The sequence below is a fragment of the Natrix helvetica genome, assembly GCF_964273705.1.
Source record: "Natrix helvetica genome assembly, chromosome: Z".
NCBI classification, from domain to species: domain Eukaryota; kingdom Metazoa; phylum Chordata; class Lepidosauria; order Squamata; family Natricidae; genus Natrix; species Natrix helvetica.
This window is the reverse complement of record NC_138554.1, coordinates 140945939-140960503: the sequence shown is the minus strand read 5'-3', so window position 1 is coordinate 140960503 and position 14565 is coordinate 140945939. Positions and strand designations below refer to the sequence as shown.

General features: G+C 48.7%; 1 protein-coding gene across 2 annotated transcripts in view; it reads left to right on the top strand.

Annotated features, from left to right (window-relative positions):
• Positions 1 to 14565, top strand: part of SMARCC1 (SWI/SNF related BAF chromatin remodeling complex subunit C1) — a 72131-nt gene that overhangs the window by 55409 nt on the left and 2157 nt on the right. For both annotated transcript variants that reach the window (XM_081969902.1, XM_081969901.1), the window contains exons 24-27: positions 215 to 369; positions 3115 to 3249; positions 9621 to 9879; positions 14242 to 14409. In XM_081969902.1, coding sequence (XP_081826028.1) covers positions 215 to 369; positions 3115 to 3249; positions 9621 to 9879; positions 14242 to 14409 — 717 coding nt within the window. The remainder of the gene's footprint in view (positions 1 to 214; positions 370 to 3114; positions 3250 to 9620; positions 9880 to 14241; positions 14410 to 14565) is intronic.

The window sequence follows — 14565 nt, the reverse complement described above, 5'->3', positions numbered from 1 at the left end:
CCGTTGTAACTTCAAACGGTCACTAAATAAACTATTGTAAGTCGAGGACTACCTGTATAGAGAGGTTTGCTTGAGATCCACAGCAGAGCAGAGCTCTTTCTGGTCATACTGGGACGAGACTGGTTTTCTTCGGCCTAAACTTAAAATCCCAAGAAGCCAAGATAGTCGTGGGAATCGGAGGTGACCTGAGGCTAACCGGGGTTCCGTTGTACAGACGACAAGAACGCCGATGACAACAAGGAGAACTTCGACGTCGGCAAAGAGAAGGAAGTCAGTGGCGGGAAGCGGCGCACTGAGCACGAACTCTCCGAAGGGAACGTCGCCACGGCTGCAGCTGCCGCCCTGGCTTCAGCCGCCACCAAAGCCAAGGTTTGTCCCGTGGAAGGCCTCCGCAGCCAGCCTCTGCGTTTCCGCTTCTTTGTGTCGTGACGGGCCGGGATTGTACTTGTGTCGTTGTTGTTGTTGTTTTTTCGGTCCTCTTCCTGTTTCTTCACGCTTTCCAATGCTCCGTTTGTGCGCTTCGGCTTCAGCTGCGCGGAGGGGAATGTGTGTGCGCTATTGTTGGCTGGCTGACGGAACCCCTCTGGAAAGTTTGGCAGCTGCTCTGTGTGGCCTTGATGGGTTCATTTCTTTCAGGAGCCCAGCTTTTCTTTACCTCACAACTTCCCTGACAGTGCGTGCATGTGTGTGTGTGTGTGTGTGGGTGTGTGTGTGTGTGTAGGGAGGCTAACGCATTCCAGCTCCAATTAACCCCGTGGGTGGGTGGGTCTGAAAAGAGCCCATTGTGTAGCCCCTTTCCAAAGAAATGGAAGGAGAAACTTCCTTTTTTTTCCCCTGGGTTGAATGCATGCCGATGATTCTTCCTTTCCCTGCCATTTCTGAGCTAATGAGCAGGAGATCCCTCTCGCCAAGGATTTCCATGCTCCTTTCTCCTCGGGCTCTGCTCCTAGCAATGGCACTGACCGTTGCTGCTGTCCTGGAGGATCATTTTACACCAAAAGTCCACAACGCTTTCCACAAAAATACAAGCAATGCCGGAAGAGAAGAATACACTCATGTGAAGTGCTTTTATCAAAGCGCCACTGACTGTGTCCGAGCTACATTTCCTTAGGCCAGGGGTGTCCAAACTTGGGAACTTTAAGACTTGTGGACTTCAACTCCCAGCTGGCTGGGGAATTCTGGGAGTTGAAGTCCACAAGTCTTAAAGTTCCCAAGTTTGGACACCCCTGCCTTAGGTTATTTGCATTGCCGGCAAAAGAAGCTTCCAAGAACTGGCTTTCCCATGCAGTAATCCTCGTCTTACGACCACAATTGAGCCCCACATTTCTCTTCCTAAGCAAGGCGGCTGTTAAGTGAATTTTATCATCCCATTTTACCATCTTTGTTGCCCTGGTTGTTAAGTGAATCACAAGCGCATACCATGTTAGTCACACAATTGTTACATGGTTTTTGAATTCTTGAATCATGTAACAGTCATGCAACTAACCTAGAAAGCACAGTGATTAGCTTAACAACCGGCGCAAGAAAGTTGGTAAAATGGGACACAATTCACTTAGCAACGGTTCCCCTTTGACTTCGCTTGTCAGAAGGCCGCCAGGGGGAAATCACATGACATCCGGGGCACTGCAAGCATCATAAATATGAGTCAGGTAGCAAGCATTTGAATTTTGATCACCTGATCCCAGGGATGCTGCAGTGGTTGTCAGTGTGGAAAGCGTCCCTCTTTTCAGGGCCATTCTATCTGCGGTCACAAAGTGAATGGTCATAAATCGAGGACCACCCATTATGCAGATAAGAGGTTAAAATGGACAAAATGTGTCCTCTGCGCTGTAGAGACAAAATGCTGCTAAAGAGAGAGCAATAGATGCCCTAAGGCAGGGGTGTCCAAACTTGGGAACTTTAAGACTTGTGGACTTCAATACCCAGAATTCCCCAGCTAGCTGGCTGGAGAATTCTGGGAGTTGAAGTCCACAAGTCTTAAAGTTGCCAGATTTGGACACCCCTGCCCTAAGGCGAAGTCTTAACAATCCACCTTCTATTTGCTTTCTCTGAAAACGAGCTAATCCTCGACTTACAACCATAACTCAGCCCAATATTTCTGTTGCTAAGCGAGACATTTTTAAAATGAATTTTGTCCCTGTTTATGACCTTTCTTTCTACGGTGGTTAAGTAAATTACTGCAGTTGCTACATTAGCAACCCAGCTGTTAAATGAATCTGGCTCCTCCCCCATTGACTTTGCTCGTCAGAAGGTCGTAAAAGGGGATCTTGTGATTCCCTGGGACACTGCAACGGTCATAGATACAAGACAGTTTGCCAAGGGTCTGAATTTTGATCACCTGACCTTAGGGATGCTGCAACAGTCGTAAGTTTGAACAACAGCCATAATTCACTTTTTTCAATGCCGTTCTAACTTTGAACGGTCACTAAGCGAACTGTTGTAAGTGGAGGGCTTCCTGTCCTCTTGCACGCTTTGCTTCTATATCTGAGATCCGATCCTGGTTTCATCCAATTAAACCCCCATAAAGACATCACTCCAGCTCTGCGTCCTTCCTAATCTCACCCTGGGTGGGAAAACCATCCCGTCCAGCCTTCCCCAGACATCTCGCCTTTCAAAATCCCGTTTTCGGTATCGTTCAAATAAATGAAATAATTTCCCGGTTGAAAATCTCATACGTCTCTTTGTGGTCGCAAGCATCATCTCAAAGCCGCTAATAGAGTTTTGAGATTTAGTTATTAAGCCGCTTTGAGATGATTACTTCATCTTAGTGACAAGGAAGGATGTAACGGGGCCTTCGTTTACCCCACAGAAGAAGAAGAAGAAAAATATATCTCAACCTTAAATGGTTGCCAGGCAGATCCCGCAGCTGTGCCGCTGATACCCTCGAAATTCAGGCACCACACAGCAATCTTGACAAGGTCATCTACATCTCGTTGAAAGCAAATTCCGCAATAATTGCAGAAACGTGACAGAGATGCTTATCAGATAATGCAAAAAAATAAATAAATACATAACTATTTTAAATAACGGGGGGATAAAATACCTATCCAGAGCTACAAAAAACCCACATTGCTGGATTGGCCTCTGAGTAAACTGGGTTCTGTTCTTCCTTAGCATCTGGCCGCCGTGGAGGAACGGAAGATCAAATCTCTGGTGGCCCTCCTGGTGGAAACCCAGATGAAGAAACTGGAGATCAAACTCCGTCATTTTGAAGAGCTGGAAACCATCATGGACCGAGAGAAGGAAGCGGTAAGATTAAAACCCAGTTCTGTTCACTTGTGTCTCCGAACCTGTTGTCTGCCAGCTCAAAGTTTCTCCAGATTTAGTTCCTCTACTGTTGATTCATTTATGTCTCGCCTTATCGATTTTATAAATAACTCTGGGCAGTAAATGTCCCTGATACACTGGGACGCCTTGATTTACAGCCACAATTGAGCCCCAGATTTGTGTTGCTAAACGAGACAGTGGTATAGTGAGGTCTGTCCCATTTCAAGACCGTTCTTGCTGCAGTTGTTAGTAATAAAGTTGTGTAGTGAATCTTTGCTTCCAGTCAAAAGGTCGCAAAAGGAAATCACTTGACCCTGGGACACTGCCACCGTCATAAATACGAGCCAATTGACAGTCCTCCGAATATTAATCATGAGATCATGGAGATTTTGCAACGAACATTAAGTGTGAGAAATGAGTGGTGGCGTGGCCTAGAAGTGGAGCTCTCTCTCAACTCAGAATCAGGAGGCTGTGAGTTTGATCCTAGGTAGAGTCAGATATTTCTCTATCTGGGCATGTTGAGATTATGTCCGATGAATATAACTCCCCATTGGCGACAGGAATTGCATCCGGCCAATCAACACTCAGCTTCATTCAGTAGCCCAGACTCCAACCCTCAAGGGGTTATGGCAGCGATGGCGAACCTTTTTTGGCTTGCGTGCCACAAGTGGGGGGAGCGCAGGGGGGTCGTGTGCGGGCGTGCCGCATCCATAATGCAACGCGCGATCCCCCAGTGGGCATGCGCGCACAACCCCCCCCCCCATTTTTACATGCTTTTTTCGCCCTCCCCAGGCTCCAGAGGCTTTATAGGAGCCTGGGGAGGGTGAAAAGAGCCCCCCCGCCCCCCAGAGGCCCTCCGGAGGCTTCAGGGACTGTCCGGACGGTCCCTGAAGCCTTCGGAACGCTTAAAACCGCCCTCCGAGCAACTCGGAAGTCACTTCCGGTTTGCTCGGAGGTTGGTTTTAAGCGCTCCGAAGGCATCAGGGAAGCCTCTGGACAGTCCCTGAAGCCTCCGGGGGGGGGGAGGCTCTTTTCGCCCTCCCCAGGCTCCTCTAAAGCCTCTGGAGCCTGGGGAAGGCGAAAAATAGCTTTTAAAAAAGTGAACTTAGCTGACAGGGCAGCGCCTCGTGTGCCCTGACAAATGGCTCCGCGTGCCACTTGTGGCACGCGTGCCATAGGTTCGCCATCACTGGGTTATGGGATCGTTAAAAGGAGATTATTATTATTAAGTGTGAGAAACGATCCTAGGCCACTTTTCTCAGTTCCATTGTAATTTCAAATGGTCGCTAAACAAACAGTTGTAAGTCGAGGGCTGCCGATTTTTCTCCCAGATTCCAGTTTTCTTTATTTTATTGACTTCAACGCACAATGGTGGCTGTGATCTTATTCATTTGTTCATTTGTCGGTTTATTTTCCCTCGTGTTTATGGTTGTGAGTTTCCTCAGGGAATTCCTTTGATCCCTAAAATAATAAGCCCTATAGAAAAATAGATTAGACTTCTAGCCCCAAATTGCCCCCAGGGCCCCATTTCTAAGTTGGGCACCGACTTTCTCCCAGTCCCCTGATTTAACTCTTCTGTTGCAATGAGTCTGTCACTAAAAGGTTTTTACTGCTTCTTTGGCCTCCTCAGCAATCAGCTTTTGCACATGTCTTCCCCTTCTCTGCAACAGTGGCATTGTTGGTGGTCCAAGGTTAGGGCCCCAGCCACCCAAAAATGTAGTACCCTGAGAGAGGCTCCCCCAGGGCTAAGCCCAATCTGCCAATGCAGGCAAGTGGTACTTTATTGCGTGACTTGCCTGGGCAGAAAAATAGAGACCTATTTCCACCCCTAAAATGGGTGGGGGAGGGAACGCTGGTCCCCTACTGGAGAAATTGGGAAGACCCTCCTCCAGATATCCAGCTGCCAAAGACAGGTGCACAAACGCGGTTCCAATTAAAGTGATTGATTGCCAAAAAAGCCTTTGCACAGGAATCTTTCACCTAAAGGGATGGATTGCTACAAAGCCCACCCAGGGGGGAATCTTCTTAGCTAACAGACAGACCTGCCGCTCTTGTTTCCCCGAAAATAAGACCCGGACATACATACATACATACATACATACATACATACATACATACATACACACACACACACACACACACACATACACACACACACACATACATACACACACACACACACACACACAACAAAAAAGGCACCAGGTCTTATTTTCAGGGTGTGTGTGTGTCTTCCACTGACTCATGTTGCGGCGGTGGCACCAACAGCCCTACCAGCACAGCCGGCCCACTTCTTGTGCGTCGCCCCCAGCCTCCATTTCACTGCCAGAGACCTCCTGGAAAGCCCTCTGCAGCTGACCACAGAGCTCTGGGGCCTTTCCAGGAGGCCTCTGAGGGCGAAACCAGGCCAGGGGATGCCGTGCACATCAATCCAGAGCCGTTCCTTAGCCGTAGAGACCTTTCCTGAAGGCTCTTGACAACGGAACACGCACAAGTGGCGGCAGAAGAAGTGGGCCGGCAAGGCAAGACAGATGTTGGGGTGTGTGAGGCCTGGTAAATAGAGCAGCTCTACACACACACACACACACACACACACACACACACACAGCGAGCTTCATTTTTACCTGGGTGCCTCGCCCCACCTCCTATCCCCTGGAGTGGGCGAGCTCTTAATTAGGGTTTGGGAGGGGGCTAGGGCTTACATTGGGCTCATGTGTAAAAATACAGTACAATAGCAGAGTTGGAAGGGACCTTGGAGGTCTTCTAGTCCAACCCCCTGCCTAGGCAGGAAACCCTATACCGTTTCAGACAAATGGCTATCCAACATCTTCTTAAAGACTTCCAGTGTTGGGGCATTCACAACTTCTGGAGGCAACTTCTGTTCCACTGATTCATTGCTCTCACTGTCAGGAAATTTCTCCTCAGTTCTAAGTTGCTTCTCTCCTTGATTAGTTTCCACCCATTGCTTCTTGTTCTGCCCTCAGGTGCCTTGGAGAATAGCTTGACTCCCTCTTCTTTGTGGCAACCCCTGAGATATTGGAACAATGCTATCATGTCTCCCTTAGTCCTTCTTTCTATTAAACTAGAGATACCCAGTTCCTGCAACCGTTCTTCATATGTTTTAGCCTCCCGGCCCCTAATCCTCTTTGTTGCTCTTCTCTGAACTCTTTCTAGAGTCTCCACATCTTTTCTACATCGTGGTGACCAAAACTGGATGCCGTATTCCAAGTGTGGCCTTCCCAAGGCCTTATAAAGTGGTATTAACCCTTCACGTGATCTTGATTCTATCCCTCTGTTGATGCAGCCTAGAACTGTGTTGGCTTTTTTGGCAGCTTCTGCACACGGCTGGCTCCTATTTAAATGGTTGTCCACTAGGACTCCAAGATCCCTCTCACAGTTACTACTGTTGAGGAAGGTACCACCTGTACTGTACCTGTGCATTTCGTTTTTCTTGCCTAAATGTAGAACCTTACTCTTTTCACCATTGAATTTCATTTCATTAGATAGTGCCCAATGTTCAAGTTTGTCAAGATCCTTCTGTATCTTAAGCCTGTCTTCTGGAGTGTTGGCTATTCCTGCCAGCTTGGTGTCATCTGCAAATTTGATGAGTTCCCCATTTATCCCCTCATCCAAATCATTGATGAAGATGTTGAAGAGAAATGAAGCTGGGGCTTTTGGAGGAGGTTGTATTTTGGGGGAAATGCAGTAGCAGAACTTAAGAGTCAACAGAATTCAAAGGAGGCTGGAAGTACGTAGATTGCTTGCGACCACGTAAAAATTCTAGGCTGCTGCCTCTTTTCACGCTGCCTCCAGGGTCTGCAAAACCTGCTAGGGACGCCGGCTTTCCACCATTCACGTGCCTCTTCTTTTCCCATTTGGGGCCGGCAAAGGCAGCTGCCCCAAGGCCACGTCCTGGGCCCTCCATGCAGTCCTTTCCTCTGGGCATCCTGCGATCAATATCCCGAGTCTGTCAGGTTACCACACGGTTGGAAAATGGAGTTCTTCTGCTCAGCCCTCAGTAAATCCGTGGAGCCTCTCCTGGCACCCCATGGTCAGTCCCTGCAGCCATCTCATGGCCGACTCATGAAGTGTCTCTGGGCAGCCCAACCTCAAGCCCTGGAGTCCCTCCGGATACCCCATTCAATCGGCCTTCTCGTCTCGGCATCTGACCTGCCATAATAACCCAGAACCCCAAATTTACTTCTCCCCCTCCTGCCCTTTCCAGACCCCTCCTCGGAAAGTTTAATCAGTTTTCCCTTCCTGATCCTGGATTCCCTGGGCGGGGGGGTGTCTAGCCCCTCCTTTTTTCCCTGAAGGCAAAACACTTAAAATGGGGCAGCCCCCCCCCTGCTCCCCCCCCCCCCGGACATCGGAGCACATGAACCCCAGCAGGTTCTCTGCTCTTTATCCACTGGGCTTTCCTGATTTCCTCTCCCCTTCCTCGTAATGGCTTTTGTATGGTGGCCGTGTTTCCCCCCCCCAGTCTCCCCCCCCCCAGCTCTCTGCTGATTGGCAGATAAGGGAAGACGGTTGCTAGGGGCAAAGGCAGCTTCTCCATTGATTCTCTCTCTTCTCCCCCCCCCCCCCCCCCAAGAAAATTACTCTCTTGCAGCAAGCAGCTGTTCTCGCCCCGCAGCCTAGGAATGCATGGATTCCCAGGGAGGGTGGGAAGCCTCAATTTTCCTGGCAAAATAAACCTTTCCGGTTGCAAAAACTGTTGGTTTTTGTTCTTCTTGGTGGTTCAAATCGGCCTCCCAATTTTATACATAATGGATCCAGTGTAACACTTTTAGCCCAGAGAGATCTGAGTCCGTGTTGTGTAAAATCTCACAAAAGGGATGTCAGGCTGCATGACTGCAGAGCCCAGAGCCACCACGGGTGAGTTGCTTTTCATTTCCCCCGTCCTTTTTTCTTTTTCCGCGGAGGCGCGCTTTGTGAATACTTTGCATCCCTCGTTCACGCGTGCTGCAAACAACACACCCGGCTAAGGGTAGGAGGTGTGAGCAGGATTCCCCCGACGACCATCCATTTGAATTGGAAGCTGACAGGTGGAGAAATTCCATTGGTCGTCCTTTTGGAGACAGCCGATTCGGCCATTTTTTTTTTCTTTTAAACTGAGGTGTGACCAGAATTTAGGAAACCTTTGCATATCTGTGGTTTTTTTTTCTTTTTCCTTCCCTCCCTGTTTCCTTTACGATTAAGAGAGAAAATTGGCAGGATCCCAAGGAATTGCACCCCTCACTTCTCTTCGGTGGGTCCCTTTGCTGGGCACAAACATTAAATTACATAGGGTGTTTTTTTTAAAAAAAAAAACAATCGGCCTGAAAACCAGGAAGTGGACAATTGCTTTCTTGGTGCGATGTAAATTTAGGGTGTTGGTTTTGTGGCTCCATTTGTGGTCTAGTGTTACTTTAGAAGCCAGGAGCCTGTGAGTTCTAATCCTGCCTTAGGCATGAAAGCCAGCTGGCTGAGCCTCGGCCAGCCCTTCCCTTTCAGCCCACCTCACAGAGTTGTTGTGGGGGAAGAAGGAGTGTTATTTATGTCCACCCCTTTGAATTACTACAAAATAATGGGGAAAAAAAGTAAAAATATCAAATAAAGGAAGTATTCAAACTTTGACCTAGCGTTTCGTTCGAACTTTCCCTTTAAAGAAAATCGAATTGTGTTATTTTCGGAGAAGGTGGCCATCCTCTCACATAATCCGACCCGGTTCCCACCACCCACAAAGATGGTGCCTGGCGCTACACACACACACACAGACACATATACATCATCCGCCACATCGCCTGGTTTTGGCGTGCGTTTGAAAGCCATCCCCTGACCTCCATCTGGCCTTCAGAATCTCTCAGCTCTGGATACCGAGATTACATACGTGTAGTCCTCGATTTATGACATTTCACTGAGTGACCATTTGAACTTACGATGGCCCTACGAAGGACCAATTTTTACACAACCACCATAGCATTCCCCAAACTACAGGTAGTCCTGGACTTATGATGGTCCATATAGTGACCATTTGAGTTACGACAGCGCCAGAGAAACATACTTGTGGCCATTTTTCACCCATACGACCGTTGCAGCACTCCCCAGGGTTACATGATCAAAATTTAGACTCTTGGCAAGTGGTTCGTATTTATGACGATGGCAATATCCTGTGGTCACGTGATCTCCTCCTTTTATGGCCGTGAATTTGAAGCAATGGCCGGGAGAGGTTTATGAGCTGAGGAAACAACGTGCTGTGGTTGTTTTGATGGTGGGCTTTGAACCACTGATTGGTTTATGACGCCGATCAGTTCATGACTTTTGATCGGTATATGATTTTCTTTCCCCACATCTCAATTTTTCCCCCTTAGCTGGAGCAGCAAAGACAGCAGCTGCTCACCGAGCGTCAAAACTTCCACATGGAGCAGCTGAAATACGCCGAACTCCGAGCCCGGCAACAATTAGAACAGCAGCAGCAACAACAACAGAGCCAGAACGCACAACAATCGCACCAGCACACCAGTGGTCCAGGCATGAATCCTCTGGGGACAGCCTTGTCATCTCACCAGCAGCCTCCCCCTTATCCCATGATGCTTCACCAGATGCCCCCACCTCACCCTCCTCAACCAGGTTAGTGACGGGTTTTGGAAAGGAGAGAGAGAGAGAGAGAGAGAGACGTTCTGGGGTGGCACAAATTCTCACAAGAAGATAAGGAAGCCAAGATTATTAAGTGCTGGAGACATAACCTGTAAATAACAGGTAGTCCTCGCCTTGTGACCAACATTGGTGGCTAAGTGAGACAGTGGTTGGGTGGATTTGCGCCTGGTTTGGTACCCTTCATTCTTGCGGTGATTTAAGTGAGTTGCTATGGTTGTGTAGTGCGTCATGCGGATTTGGATCATGTGACTGGGGAATGAAGCAATGGTCATAAGTACGAGGATGGTGAAGTCCTTTGTGCTCTCAGAGCTTGCAGACATTTCATGACCCAACTAGGTAACATCATTACTACGAGGAGGAGGAGGAGGAGGAGGACTGTAATGTCTTTCATGCTCTCTGAGTTTGTTAATTTTCTTCTGGAGGTTTCATGACCCAGCTAGGTAACATCATCAGTAATAGAAGAAAGGGGGATTAGTCTCTATTTATGTACAATTGCTTGCCCAGACAGTGTCCTTGGGAATGGGGGCCGGGGGGGGGGCGTGTTCCCTTGGTTGTTCCTTGATTAGAAGAGGATTGTTTCCTCCTTGATTGTTTGTCTGGGGTTAATCCCTGCTTCTCTGAGAATTGGTAACTGGAGGGATGTGTTAGTTTTTTTGTTTCCATTGTGAATTGTATGTAAATGTGACTTTTCTCTATGTGTCTGTAATGGGAAAAGAATCAATCCTGGTAGCATCATTTCCCCTCTGCAGCAATACTACTTTTTTTTGGGGGGGGGGGGGGGGTCCTGGTTGCCCTCTGAGCTGGGTGGTTTCCTTGCAGGCATCTCATGACCCACCTAGGGAATGTTATCCGGGCTGGAAGGAATGAGGAGGAAGAGGAGGACTGGGTTTCCTTGCAGGCATCTCATGACCCACCTAGGGAATGTTATCCGGGCTGGAAGGAATGAGGAGGAAGAGGAGGACTGGGTTTCCTTGCAGGCATCTCATGACCCAACTAGGGAATGTCATCAGTGCTAGAAAAGAGGAGGAGCAAAAAGATGGGGTGGGGCTCTCTGAGCTTGGTGGTTTCCTTGCAGGCGTCTCATGACCCAACTAGGTAACATCACCAGTGCATAACAACCCACTGTGTTGTGTTCGAAGTGCAACAGGAATGGTGGACTGCAATTGGCGCTTGGGAAGCCAAGTCTGCCAACCTTCCTCCTCTCCCTCCACCTTTTTGTTAGAGACCCCAGGGGTTTCGGCTCCTCCCTGAAAGCTTTGCTCCAAAAGCTCTTTGAAACCTTCTTTTTAACACGCCCAGATGTGCAAAAATGGGCTTTTCAAACTCAGAAAGCAACAGAAGTAAAGATCCCTCTGCAGTGGAAACGGGTTTTAATCCAGGGCAGGATTAGCCCTTTCAGAGAGGACATTCCGGAGTGAAGGTTCCCAACCCTTGGAGGCACTGCCGCTCTTTGGAGATGGGGAGATGAGGGAAATGGAGGGAGGGAGGGAAGGAAGGAAGGAAGGAGATAGGAAAGAGGAAAGAAGACAGAAATGAAGAGAGGGAAGAAAGAATAAATAAATAAATAAATAATAAATATTTATTTCTTAGCCGCACCCTCTCCCGAAGGACTCGGGGCGGCGTACAATGAAACATATGAAATAAATATGTGGACAAAACAAACATATAACAGAGACATATACCGAGACACACACACAAGGAGGAGGTCGGCTGATGAATAAAAAACAATTAGAATACAGTGATTAAAAAACCCCTAAATAAATAAATACAATTAAATTACATAAATAAAAACCCGTCAGGAGCGATATGGTTAGATCAAAGTTGAGCCAGGCCAGCGGCTTGGAATAGGTGGGTCTTGAGCTTTACACGAAAGGAGCGGAGGTCAGAGGTATTCCTAATATCCGGAGGGAGGTCATTCCACAGGGCTGGGCCCGCCACAGAGAAGGCTCTGCTCCTAGGCGCCGCCCCTCGGCACTGTCTAGTGGACGGCACCTGGAGGAGGCCCTCTCTGTGCGAGCGGATTGGTCGCAGGGATGTATGGGGCAGAATACGATCCCGCAAGTAACTAGGTCCTGAGAAGGAGGGAGGGAGATAGAAAAAGGGAGAAAGATGGAAGGAAAGAAGGAGATAGGAAAAATGAATAAGGAAATGAAGGGAGGGAAGAAAGATGAAGGGAGATAGGAAAAGGGAGAAAGGGAAGGAAGGAGATAGGAAAAGGGAGGAAGACAAAAGGGAGCAAGGAAAGGAGAGAGGAAAGGAAGGAAGGAGATATATAGGGAAAGATTAATGGAAGGAAAAATGAAGGCTGTAGGAACTGTAGGAAGGAAGGAAATGTGAGTGGAAGGAAGGAAAGAAAGAAGAAAGAAAAGAAAGAAAGAAAGAAAGAAAGAAAGAAAGAAAGAAAGAAAGAAAGAAAGAAAGAAAAAGGAGATATGGGGCAGGGAGGGAGGAAGGACGGATGGATGGAGATAGAGAGAGGAAGGAAGGAGATGGATGTTGGATGGAAGGAAGGAAGGAAATACGGGGAGGATGAATGGAAGGAAAAAAGAAAAAAGGCTGGAGATGTATGAGGGATGGAAGTATGGTGGATGGATGGATGGATGGAAGGAAGGAGATATATGAGGGAAGGAAGGTAAAATGGATGGAAGGAGATATGGATGGATGCATGCATGCATGCATGGAAGAAAGGAAGGAAGCAGGTATGGGGGATGGATGGAAGGGAGGAAGGAAAAAGATATATGAGGGGAGGGTGGGAGGAAGGGAAGGAAGGTGGGAGATGGGGAGGAAGGAAGGAGCCAACTAAAGGCATCTCCGCCAGCCGCCTCCTGTCTAATGAACCATGCCATTCTCTCCCCCCCCCCCTCCAAACAGCTGCCGTTTGTACTCGGCTGTGCATTTGTGTGTGTGTGTGTGTGTGTCTGTGTGTTTTCCTTTCAGCCTCCCTTCCTGTATGTAGGTCACGCTTCCCTGTTTATTCTGCTCCAGTCGTTCTGTCTTCTCCCCCCCCCCATCCGCCCACCCCCTCCTCTTTCTCCTCCACCAAACGTCCTTCTCTCTCTCTCTCTTCTTGTTTTTTTCCCCCTCTCCCCTCATTATCCCCCCTCTCGCTTGCCTTTAACCCGTCATCACATCTCAGCTACTGCGGGGAAATCCTGGTTAGCGGGAAGCCATTTTCTGCTCCCCCCACCTCTACCCCGTGATGGAGAGTTTTTGCACGTCCAAAAAATATTTGTTCCCTGCTTTTATTTCCCCCAGAGATACACAGACATGTACATATATATAAGAGACAGAAAAAGGCTTTTAAAAAGCATTTTAACGTTGTGTGCCATTTCTTGCAAAAGTAGAGCAGTTGGGGGGGGGGGAATAAGATTTTTTTTCTCCTTGCTGATGGCTTAAAAGCATTTTTCAAAAGGCAGCTTAAATGTAGGCAGTCCTCAGCTTAACCACCGCAATGGAGCGGCCACATTTCTGCTGCTAAGGGAGACATTTCTTCAAGGAAATGGAGTTTCTTGCCCCCGTCATTAAGTGAATCCCTGCAGCTGTTAAGTCGGTAACATGGTTCTGAAGCCAATCTGGTTTCCCTGTTCCATTTGTCAGAAGGTCACAAAACGGGGATCGCACAACACACACACACCGGGACACTACAACTGTCGTAAATGTGAGTCAGTTGTCAAGCTTCCCAATGTTGTTCATATGACCGACAGTTCTAAGTTTGAAAACTGGTCCTAAGTGCTGTTTTAATTTTGAACGGTCACTAAATGGACCATTGTAAGTCGGGGACTATCAGGGAAGGGGGGGCAGGATTTTTCTCAGCCTCCGCAACATGGAGATGTGTGGACTTCAACTCCCAGAATCCCCCAGCTGCATGTTGAGAAGCACTGATCTTCCCCTCTCTCTCTCTCTCCCTCCCTTTCCTTTTTCCTCCCTCCTTCCTCCTCTCTTTGCCTCTCCGTCCATCTCCTCTCCCCTTTCTCTTTCTCTCTGTTCCTCCCTCTCTCTCCACTCCAATCTGGCCGTTTGCCCAAGAGACCAGTGCTTTCGTTGGCAAGGCTGTGGATGAATGCATGGATGGACGGATGGAGAGATGGACGAAGATGCCAAAGGCTTGGGAATGGGCAGATGGATGGAAAGGGAGGGAGGGAGAAAGAGAGAGATGGAAGAGTGGGGAATGGATGGATGGATGGAGGAGGAAGAAGAAATGAACGAAGAGGACGAGAGGATGGGTGGGTGGACAGAAGAAGGAGGGATGAATGGAGATGTTCCAGAGGTTCAAAGATGGCCTCCAAGGGCCCCCTCCCTCCACCACCCACTTCACTGCTGTTTCCTCCCCCACAGGTCCCATCCTCGGACAGGGCTCCATGATGCCCGGACAGCCCCTGCCAGGCCGTATCATGCCCACCGGAACCACCAACGCCCCTTCGGCCACCAGCACCAACGTCCCTCCCTCGGGCACAGGGAACATCGTCGGCCCCCGGGGACAGCTGGCCTCTCCAAACGGCTTGTGTGAGTCTCCCGGTTGGCCCCCTTGGGCCCCCTTTCCTTGGGCAGGTTCCCTTCCTCCAGGACTTCCAGAGGCCTCCTTCCATTTTATTTATTAAATTTACAGCTGGTCCTCCACTTACAACCACAATTGAGCTCGACATTTCAGTTGCTAAGCAA